Here is an 11,275-nt window from a genome sequence, read left to right as displayed (position 1 = left end):
TCGACCAAATCAAAAGTTAATTCCCCCTTGAGTCCATCACGAAGTCGCATTAGCAAGTTCATGAGAAATTAGTCAATTTTAACCAATCGGAACCTTTGACATACATAATACTTTTTTTTAGCATTTTTATTTGATTTTATTCGTGTGATCTCATAATGTTTCTATTTTTTGACTGATAATGTAAATCGTTGAATCACCGTGCAAAGGCGGAAGTGGTAACGTCGAACTTTCTCAACGTCGCTGAACACTCTTTGGCAGAAGTTTCCACCTACACGCACGCAGATGTCAGCAGAGTTTCTCAATCTGTCACTTTGCTAGGTGGGGTGCGTTTGTTGAGGGAAAAGAAATCATGTACGCGGCAACTTTCTGACAACCGCCCTGGTGTGTGGACCTTCTTCTACTGATTCACCTCGTTTCTTAACAACACCGCGCCTTGCTTTTGCTCGCTCCTCTCTGCCCTTAAAATTTGACAACTGAAGAGCAACACTCGCGCGCGCGTGTCATAGATGTGAACCATGCTAACCTACGTTAGCCTCTCCCAAGCTAACTAGCAATGCTGCCCGCTGTGGATTTGACCGAAAAAGCGTAGGCTTGACCTCGGATTTGACTTTTTTCCCCCCCTTCCTAAAGAAGTCGAGAAGCATACGGAGACATGGGACTGCACCCCCTGGAATTCAGCGAATGCTATCTGGACAGCCCCTGCTTTAGGGAGAAGATTAAGGCTCACGAGGCAGAGCTGGACAAAACCAACAGGTTCATTAAGGAGCTGTACAAAGATGGCAAGAACCTCATCAACGCCACCAAACGTGAGTCGACTCCTATGTGGGTCAGCAACACTCTTTGCTGTTTTTTTTTTTTTTTAAAGATCTGTTAGGGGCTCAAGATGACCGTGTTAATTGGTTGTATTGTGCAAAGGTGGACATTTATTATGCAAAGGTGGACAAGGCTTCCAGAACATTCTCACCTGTACAGTATGTTTGGCTGCTGCAAAATGTCATGTAGCATTTTAGATTGCACGAAGAAATTGCGTCATGACTGGATAACCACCAGTTACTTCATCAATAATAGGAAATATGATAAGACAAAATGACTTTCTGTGGTTGTATTATTGCATTTTTTTTTTTTTGCATTTTATAATGAAAGGTTATAGAGAGACAAAGTCGACCTGGCAATTTTGTGCCTACATAGGTAGTTTTGTTTGTAGCCGTAACAAAGGTGAGATGGTACCTGAGTGTCAACAAAAAAAAAAGTATCCCCTGAGGGAGCACACACGCATTGGGTGGAAGCTGAAGATTTTCAGTTTTAAAAACAATGTTTTGTAACAAAAAATAATAATTATAGCAAGGAAGCACTCACTTGCGTCCTGCAGTGGACTCGAGGTGCAAATCCTCACAGGACACTAATTGGTGGGGTACATATTCTCACAGGGCGCTTGTGAGAATATGTACAACACCCCCATAACTTTTTTGGGCAAAGGGGCACCACCTCAAATTTGCTACTTTCTGAAAATGACCCCAAGAATGAACAGAAAAAGTCACGTGACGGCTAGGGTTCACCTTTTTTTTTTTTAATGCAAGGTATCCACATATTTGCACCCCCCATCCCAAAGTTTTTTTTTTTTTTGTTTGAAGGGGAACAACGTCAAATTTGCTACACATGAATTTTTGTAACATCTTATGGTGGGATGCTGTGTCATAATTTCATCTCTGTGGAAATTTACCAGAGGCTCGTCATGCAGATTTTTTGACTTGGCTTTCATTAGATTCGTGCTGGAGTACAGACTGGATGTGCAAACCTTTGAGACAACATAAGATGCATTATTTTGCATTCATTTGACGAAAGGTAAAAAAACAAAAACAAAAAAAACAAGTCTTGTTTGTAGACTAGATCCAAGTAATAATGACAGCAGACCGGTAATTTAGCTCACTCACACTATGTAGACCGACCTGAAGGTGATCAGGAAGACCACATTAGATATCTGTCATATCAAGTACTTGGAACTGGTCTTGAGATTCTTCTCTCAACTTTTACCCAACATTAAACTAACTTAACAAAGTCATAAAACAAAGATCCAACTTAAGAAAAAAAGACCATAGTGTTCTAGAATTTGCTGGATCTGGAGATTCTTCTTATCCAGTCAAACTGAAACCGATCCGATACACTAATAAAACAATAATCCAACTTTTAAGGAAGATTAAAATGCCACTGCCAGAAGCCCAGAATGTCCTGGAATGTCCTTATAAAGGCAAATCAGGACCAACAACTTTTATAAACCAATGAAAAAAAGAAGCTGACAAGGTTTCTTTTGATAGCGTGATCACACAATCTTGGTAGGAATTAAAATAAGTCACCTGCATGTTTGCCTTTTTTTTGTGTGCCGTTTATTTAGCCATCACTATTTGGATATGGTTGTATGTGACCTCACTTTGACCTCTGTTGTCTGATACGCCAGGGACTCACCAGGAATTCCGTCTTCTCTGCTGTTAAGTCTTTATGGTTACTTGTACTTTACATTTCAGGCCATGGGAAAAGGTACACAAACGTATTTGAATTCAGTACCGTAATTATCGTACCGTTTGACACTGCGAATAACAACGTGCATTTAACAACATTTCTTTTATGGACGATGCAAAAAAAGTGATCAGTTATTCGTGGTTTTTTTTAAGCAATGGGGGAATCGCTCTATATGTTTTCTCAAATCTGAGTAGATTAGCCCAAGATTAACTTCACATAGCTGACCTTATGTTGTTCCGTAGACCACAAACTAGTTGAGAGGTTCAAGATGATTAACAGTCAAATCCACTTCAACAATTCATAAAACATTCCTATTTTTTGTGTTATACCATGTAAGTGACAATTATTGACATTTTGCAACTCAGAAATTTTTTCAACTCCACCTAACACAATATATGCGTACTTTTCCATATGCTTGTTGGCAACTTTTATCGTTTGGACGTCCTCTCCTCTCTTCTCTTCCCAAATGTGCAGTTCGGGAAAAAAAAAAGACGAAAAACAGCTCACGTTTTGACCTCGGTACGATCCGTTTGTTGCAATCGTGTGACGTCTCTCTCTCCGCAACTACCTTCCACTCCCACAGCTGGGAGGAAGTCCCGTTACGGAAAGTCCTTGGGCTCGCAGAGGAAATTTGAAGCGGAGATTCCGGGGGCCAAGAGAGCGCTGACATGGAAGTGTCCACTAGAGGAGCAACAAGCAGATGGGCTTCTGTTTCTCGGGCTTTTCCTCCTCAGGAACCATGTCCTGTCTGTACCCACCCCCGCCACTTCGGAAACATAGGTTTCCGACCCGTGTATCGAACCGACGACCTTATTCGCGTTTGACCTCTTCGTTCCACTGTTGCAATTACCTGGGAGTTAAAAATCTGAGCGTCATTTCCACAGCCCGGACTTCCTTGCGCCAATTGCCTTTCTACTTAGAAAAGAGCTCGGGCGGTTTTAGGAGTAACCGGCCTCCGTGTGCTTTGGCCCAGTCCACTGCTCACTATAATCACATTACGACTTCTGCCAAGGAGCCACATCACAGCCTTTCATTAAACTTGCATTAGTTCCATGTTAGAGGTTTTCATTCCATGCTGGAGGAACAACAAGACTACAGAAAAGCACTTTTGGGCATCATAAAGGAATCAACCACGGTTGGCGTTTGCGTGAAAAAAAAAATTAAAAAAAGAGATGCACATTTGCGACCGGCCACATGGTCATTGTTGCCAGGAGGCCTTCCAGCATGACCTCACTCTCCAGACTTGTTTTGAGAGTCAGGAAACGTCAGATGAAGTCATGTGCCCTCGGTGGCCAAGGGACAAAACAGCAGGGTTATGATCTCTGATGTGGTAAGGGCAAAAGTTGGAGGGGGTCTACTGTGGAGTGGGTCTGTGTTTTGGCCTGCAAAAGATAGGAAAGTGAAACGGGAAGTGTGTGTGTGGAAAAGCGAAGCGTGGTGTCGCTTTTTAAACGTCCGGGGAAGGTGAGTGTGACCGACGGGAGTGTAGCAAGCAGGACAAAGGGGCCACATCGGGCGGATACACAGAAGACATCTTCAGTGCTTAAACTTTGACTTAGATGTTCCCTTTCTGCTTTGTTTGGGGAGGAAACATTTGAATGCTCTGTTCTCCTGCAGGAAACATTTTTCCAAGCTGTTGGCTAGCATTGCTGAAACAAGGCAACAAAAGCAGCTTTGTCCTAACGCTAACCGAAGATGGAGGAAATAAACTACAGTTGATGCAGTGCCTAATGTTTTTATATTGATGACCAAGTGGTGGCACTTGGTCTACATTGAACTGAAAATAACATACCCTACCTCTAACCTAACAAAGACTTAGATTTTTATTTATTTTTTCTGGAGAGCTCAGTATTGTTCATTCGGTAATTTTACCCATTTGACATGTCATCATCATTGCTCTCCTTTTTTTTTTTTTGTGTGTAAGTGTACGTGCATGCGAGTGTGTGTGTATTCATTAGTTCACCTAAAACCTATTAAAAAATCCCATACCGTTCACCTAAAACCTATTAAAAAATCCCATACCGTTCACCTAAACCGAACACTTCCAGCCAAAGTCGTGAGGCCGTCAGGAGACCCGAGGAAGGACCAAAGAAAAGAAAGGAAAGTGAGAAGACTTCGATTTTTAACGTGAGATGCATGTTGGTATTCTCCTTAAAATGCAGCACAATTGTTTTGTTTGTGGCCGTGCACTCCACACCTCTTTCTCCGAGGAAGGGCACACGTGTTTACTTGACACAACCGGGCCCGTGTGTTTCCATGCTTTTCAGCCTGGTCTCGGAAAAGAAAAGCTTGCCTGTAACATCAGATGGATGCAAGGTGGAGTCAACTCATGACTCATCGCCTTGAGCCGGCGTAGTGGGGGTCGCTGGCTTTCTGCAGAGAAACCAGCCAAGTTTGACAGTTCCCAGGTTTGCTCCAAAATGGGAAAAAAAAAGAAAAAGCAAAGGCTTTGGACTCCAGTGTGTCCCGGGTATGTTATGTGTGCAAAGACAAACTTGACATTTTTGTTTGGCTTTTATTTCTTTCATCAGGGACACAAAATGACTTTTGCTTCTCCCAATGATGCCTGTTGTTGATTACTGCCGGCGGGCGTCTCATGCGATCATTCCTTGTGTTTTATGTAATGAAGTCCGCACAGCTTGTCCTCATAATGGACTGCGTGAACCGTCCGCCCTTCGCTTTGCTAGACACGCGCAAGGCTTGCATCATCGAACTCTGGCCCGGTGTGATCCGAGTCCATCGCACTAAAGATGCCGTCAGTCTTTTGTCGATCTCTAATATTAGACTCTTAGTCTTTAATTATTATTATTTTTTGCCTGTGTAAAATTGATGAACTAAATATATGGATTTGCTGTCGAGTCTGCTAACTAGCATGGCTAACACCATTTTTTTTTTACGCTTTGAGGATAGTTCACAAAGTGACGAGCAGCAGAGAAGTGCTTTTACCTTTACTAATTTACCTCTAGAATGTGTTCATTGGGAAAAAGTTATTTACCAAAATGTTTCAAAATAATTCATTTTTCAGTTGTAATTCCAATACTGTGATACCGCGAATTAGCGTCTAACTTAACGACATGCCATGACAAGCATTGCATAATTCGTAGATAGTCTGTGATTTTGCCACTTGATGTGAATGAATCGAACTGGTTCAACGAAAAAAAATGCTTCGTCAAAAAATTTGAGCTCGATGTGTTGAAAGTAATCGATTAATCGACAACTAATCGATTATCAAATTAATCTACAACTATTTTAATAATGGAGTAATTGTTTAGAGCCATTGTTTAACTTTGTCCAAATCTCTGATTTCAGCCTCTCAACAGTAATTCTCTGATTTCTATAGTCCTTCATGAATGCAGACATCTTCCTATTCCTGCCTCGTGTCATATCTTGTAGGAATTAGTGTATCTGCTTTATTAAGGTGTGTCAAGGTTCCTTGTAATGTTGTGACAACATGTTTGTGCCATCGGTGGGAGCTGATGAAGTTTCCACTCTTGGTCTGCCACAGTAAGGCCTTCCTTATTTCCAAACAGGTTGCAAGAGGCCGACACAAATAACACAAAATCAAGATGGACCATAAAAACATGAACAAGTTGTCCCCCCCCCCCCCCCCCCCCCGTGAGACAGATGATGTGTTTAGCATGTTATCTTTTCGTATTCACCGAAAGGTCCTCCTCTCTCAGGGGCTCCGCCTCGTCGTATGTAATGTTTGACAAGGTGGTAATAAAAAAAAAAACTGGCAGTTGTGCAACGGTTTGCTAGAGTAGTTATGTCAGGCGGAGGTAGAGGGGTTAAAAAAAAAAAAGTTTAAAACCAGCAGAGGTGCAAGGTGGCAGATTCACTGACGGTTACCATTAGCAACCAGACTGCAGTCATTCCACGTGCTGCAAAATAAGAGCTATTCGTGCAGTGAGCGCCTTGACAGGAGTCACCTTTTATGGACTTGCACGCCCTGCTCTGGATTCCAGCACGACTTTGCGGTTAAGATTTGTTCTAGATTAACAATCGGTTCAAAGTCAAGCGTAGTGCTCCATATACTACACTATATTATGCTGCCAAAACAGTTTGCTGACTTGCATTAGCGCCATTGTCGATGTTACGCTGGGATGATAGCTGGTTCCAATCACTTCCTTTGAACAATTCACTTGAATTTAGGGCTGTCAGTGCACAAGCAATTTTTATTTTATTTTTTAGAATATTAATTAATTAATAATTTTGATTATTCCATCAATGATTAAATAATTGCAATTTTTTTAAATTCTGCATTTAAGTATTAAAACCATTTTTCTGAGATTACTATTTATTAGTTAATTACTATTTATTAACCAACTATTGTTGTTTATTTGGTATTGTTGAGTAATAATATTTTTTAAAAAAAACGCAACAGCAATTCATACAAGAGAAGTTGATTGTTGATTGTTTTTCAAAGTAAAAGTGCATTTTTGCAAATGTATTATTTTGATTAAACAAAGGACAATTTAGACCATTTTAATTTGAAGAATGGCTCCAAATGATTATTTGATTGGTCAAATAATTGTCGAGGAATTTGATCATCAATTATCTGTTGATTAATCAATTAATTTTGGAACCTCTATTTGAATATTTATACAATATATATTCCTCAACCTTACAATAGATTTTCGTATATCCAGCAAATGTCAAAAGTGTTCACTTGTAGTTTGTTGTTTAGTATATTTGTTGTTTGGTAAATTGGTTGAGCAATTAGTTAATGAGTTTGTTAATTTCACACTTAGTTAAGTGACTGTTGCCCAGCGATTGGCTGGCATCCAATTCAGGGTGTACCCCGCCTACTGCCCGATGACAACCGGGTTTTTGGTGGGTTTGTTAATATGGTTTGGTTATTCGGTTAATTTAATGCTTAGCAAGTCAAACTGTTTTGAATCAATTTGTTCATTTGTTTAGGTTGTTAGTTAAAATGTTGTGTGATTGGTTGATTTTGCAGGTAGGCTCATTTATTGGTCATTTTATTGGATGGTTGGTTTGATAAAATAACAGTTTGTTGGTTGTTTAATTACTAATTCATTGTTGTTCGGTTAGGGAGCTTAGGTGCTGAAAGAGGAATAAAATTATTTGCCCTCTTTGCGTGTTTCAAAATTTGAAGACAGATTTAATGTAAGAAAAAACACCTTTGCAAAAATGATTTTTTTTCAACAGAGATCTCTGGACATTTAACAGCCTCTAATTCATCACTTAAACAGGTGGGATTCAGAGCGTCGAATGTGTCTCTTCCGCGTGTACAATGGCTTCTTATAGTTAAAAGACCTCCTCTCTTTCATTTGTAGACAAAACATACTCTGTGGGTACTTTTCCATGAGCGATGGCGAAAACAGAGTCAGGAGTGCGTGTTCGAAACAGATTCTGTTCTTAAGGACCAAATGTGTTTTCGCACAAAGCGCTGAGAAGGAACTTTTTAGACTAAATAGTATGTCCCATTTTAAGGTCAGATTATACCGAAATCAACACCATCTGCTCTGCACAGGACACAAAACATCTCGACAAGGTTAATATAAAGAATTAAAATGTTAATAATGTGTTACAATGGTTAATATATGAAATGAAGAATTAAAAATGGTATAATATCTTATCAGTACCGGTAGACATTTTCCGTACCGCTAATCCTCGTTTGGATGGAGGGTGCGCTCCAACCTGCCACATTTGACTTGGGGCGAGAGGCAGGGTTGCACCCTGAACTTGCTGCCAGCCCATTACAGGGCACGTACATTATAGATATTGCCATTTTTGCCAATATGCTGCTGTATCGGGGCCACATGAGCCACATCATTCATCCGCATCATTCTAAGAACTACCACTGTTTCAAAGCCGCATTCCGGAAACCTTTGTCAAAGACTTTTTTTAGTCGCACGTTTTCTTGTATGTCTCGCGTCATTTCCTCTGACTCGCAGGTTAGCCATTTATGTCAACCACATGTGTTATCTTCTGCTTAGTGCTGAAGAGGAACCCAACATTTGTGCATTGGTGTTGCCCCCCTTTGTGCTCACCTTGGTCAGAGTGGCCCACCTGGCTCACAGATTAATCTACAGCATGTGGTTGCAAACTAGTTCGAGAACCTAATAGGTGACTGCAACGTTTTGTTTGATACAGTTTCTATGTTGCCAGTCGATTGTTTCCCAAGGAGCACCAGCCCTTTCGCCAAGGCCAGAAACACGCCAACGCTTCCTTACGCTGCGCAACTCCAGTCTTAAAATACCCTCTCCGCATTCTGAAATGCATCCCAAGGGGGGGCGGGGGGGGGGGGGGGGGACCGCCACTGCCGTCGAATACATGCCAAGTCAGGGGAATCTCTGGAAATAGTTTTGGTTTGCCCTGTGTGTGTATTTGCAGAGTCATTTTCTTTTACTAGTTACCATAGATGCGCGTGGATCGTTAAGCCCACCATTTCACACGGGTTTTGACTTGCTGCAGGAGGCCCAAGCCTGTACGACAAACAGGATGTTTGCAAAGGGTTCGACCGCAATGCATATGAGGGTGATTTATGGCGAGTAACTTGAGAGAAAAATGACTTGGCTGAAAGGCTGAGTGAGTCGATCGTTCACATTGCGTTTTCTGCTAAACATACCCAAGGCGAATGCGGATACAAGAAAAAGCAATGATGTCATCAGAACCGTAAGGAGAGTCCCGTCAGATTGCGCTGATGTCATGTGATACAGATGAATGATGTCGTTGCTATGCTGGCCGTTCATAAGATTACTAGTTTGGTTTTACAAAAAAAAAACAAAAAAAACTCTGGGGCACTTCCACAAAGTAAAGGCTAGATTGTTTGATTACTGCAAGCATTCTGAGCTGTACGTGCACATTTTTTCAGATGGGCAATTTGCCCAGCAATAATTGTATCACTGACGTTTACTACTATTTGGCAAAACATGCTAATCATAATTAGAGTACCAAGGATTGTCACGCCCATATAAGTGGGGTGAAATTTGTTCACTGAAGGAGCGGTGAGCAGCAGCAGGGGCTTGCGCTCGGGGATTATTTGGTGCTCTAACCCCCCCCCCCCCCCAATTCCAACCCGTAATGCTCTGAGCCGAGATGGGAAGTCACAAAGTACAAATACTTCATTACTTTACTTGAGTATTTATATTCTTGAGTATTTATATTCTGTACTTTGTACACTTTCCGGAGTGTTTATTTTTAAACTACTTTTTACTTAGAGTATCTGTACTTTTTATTTGATACATTTTCAAAACAAGGTCTTTACTTTTGTTTTTTAAATGTATAAAAACTATTCAAATACTTGATGTGGAAGAAAAAGCAGCCGCCAATATCTCCTTGCTCCACCATTAAAATCGTTTCACATGGTCCCGTATATCCCAGCTTGTGATTGGCTCTATGACACGTGATCACATGACGTGCACTTGGCTAGATTAGAACAACCTGTAAAAATGAGGGCAATCAATGCGCGCTGCCACAACAGAGAATAATTTGAAGTTGATAGCAAGTCAGAGTCAACTGTCTGCTGTATACGCATTTTTGCTCCATTAGGTAATATTTTTCAAATTGACGTAGGAGGAAACATCCGATAAAAATACTTTTTTACTTCTACTAGTCAAGCACATTTCAGAGCTTGTACTGTTTTACTTTTACTTGAGTAATTATTTGAATGAGTACTTTTACTTTTACCAAAGTATTTTTTTTTACACAAGTAATTGTACTTTTACTCAAGTAGAGAATGTCAGTACTTTTTCTTTTTACTTTTTTTGTGTCAAGCAGGGAGGCAAATGATGTGATGTGATCGATGTAACCTATAATAATGTGAGCGAAAGGAAAAAATGAATAAAACAAACAAACAAAACAAAAAAAATGGGTCCCATTTTTATAGTCTTTGGTATAACCTGGCCAGGGATTGAACCCATGACCTCCCAATCCCAGGGCAGACACTCTACTACTAGTCCACTGAGCTAATAGTCTTTATGTACTTTTTTTCCAGAGTTGGGGATGGCGCAGAGAAAGTTCGCCCAGTGCCTGGGAGAATTTCAGTTTGAGTACATCGGCGACGCCAAGACGGATGATGAGCGGTGCATTGGTAAGTGCGGCCTTTTTGCATCTTCACCGCCGAACCGCTGCCTGTGTCGCCACCAAATGAAAATGTTTTTCTTCTTTGGTTCTTCTCTGGCTATACTCATTTCTTGTCAAGTTTAAATACAATTGCTCTTGTGTGTCTTGACAGCAATGTAGTGATTTAATGCCGGACCAAATGTTTGGAATGCCTCTACAGTGAATCCCCACTATACAGTATTGCTGTTAATCTTTTGCGCTCCTGCTGGATTGCATGTTTTTAAGCAGCTGTTTTTAAAAAATATATATATTTTTTTTTTGCAGTGTACACACAGGCCAATTATTCATGCATCCAAAAAATTCTTACCCCACCAAAAAAAACACTGAATTGGACATTCAAAACATGTTTCTATGAAACACGGTGGAAAACCCCAAAACCTCCTCTAAAAACTATTTACTAAAATATTAAAAAATAATTGAAAAAAAATCCCCAAATATATACTAATCAATGGGTTTCGAATCAGTGACTCAATAAAATGCAATATTATTAGTCACCTGTGTGCAGATTACTAGATTAGGGATGTAATGATAACGGCAGTATTATCGCGATATTAAAATTGTCACAATAGCGTCGTCATGTTACGATAATAAATAGCAGCAGCGTGATAATATCGTATTGTGATGTGATGGATATTGTTACATCCCTACAGAAGATATAGAATATATGCCT

The 11,275-nt window shown here is 40.4% G+C and overlaps 1 protein-coding gene across 2 annotated transcripts in view; it reads left to right on the top strand.

Annotated features, from left to right (window-relative positions):
• The first annotated feature begins 246 nt into the window (after positions 1-246).
• Positions 247-11,275, top strand: part of arhgap10 (Rho GTPase activating protein 10) — a 52,839-nt gene continuing 41,810 nt past the window's right edge. For both annotated transcript variants that reach the window (XM_077570762.1, XM_077570761.1), the window contains exons 1-2: positions 247-806; positions 10,478-10,573. In XM_077570762.1, coding sequence (XP_077426888.1) covers positions 653-806; positions 10,478-10,573 — 250 coding nt within the window. In that variant the 5' untranslated portion in view covers positions 247-652. The remainder of the gene's footprint in view (positions 807-10,477; positions 10,574-11,275) is intronic.

This window comes from Vanacampus margaritifer, chromosome 7 (assembly GCF_051991255.1).
Source record: "Vanacampus margaritifer isolate UIUO_Vmar chromosome 7, RoL_Vmar_1.0, whole genome shotgun sequence".
In the NCBI taxonomy this organism is placed as follows: domain Eukaryota; kingdom Metazoa; phylum Chordata; class Actinopteri; order Syngnathiformes; family Syngnathidae; genus Vanacampus; species Vanacampus margaritifer.
The sequence above is the reverse complement of the archived record's forward strand: the minus strand, read 5'-3'. Positions and strand labels throughout refer to the sequence as shown.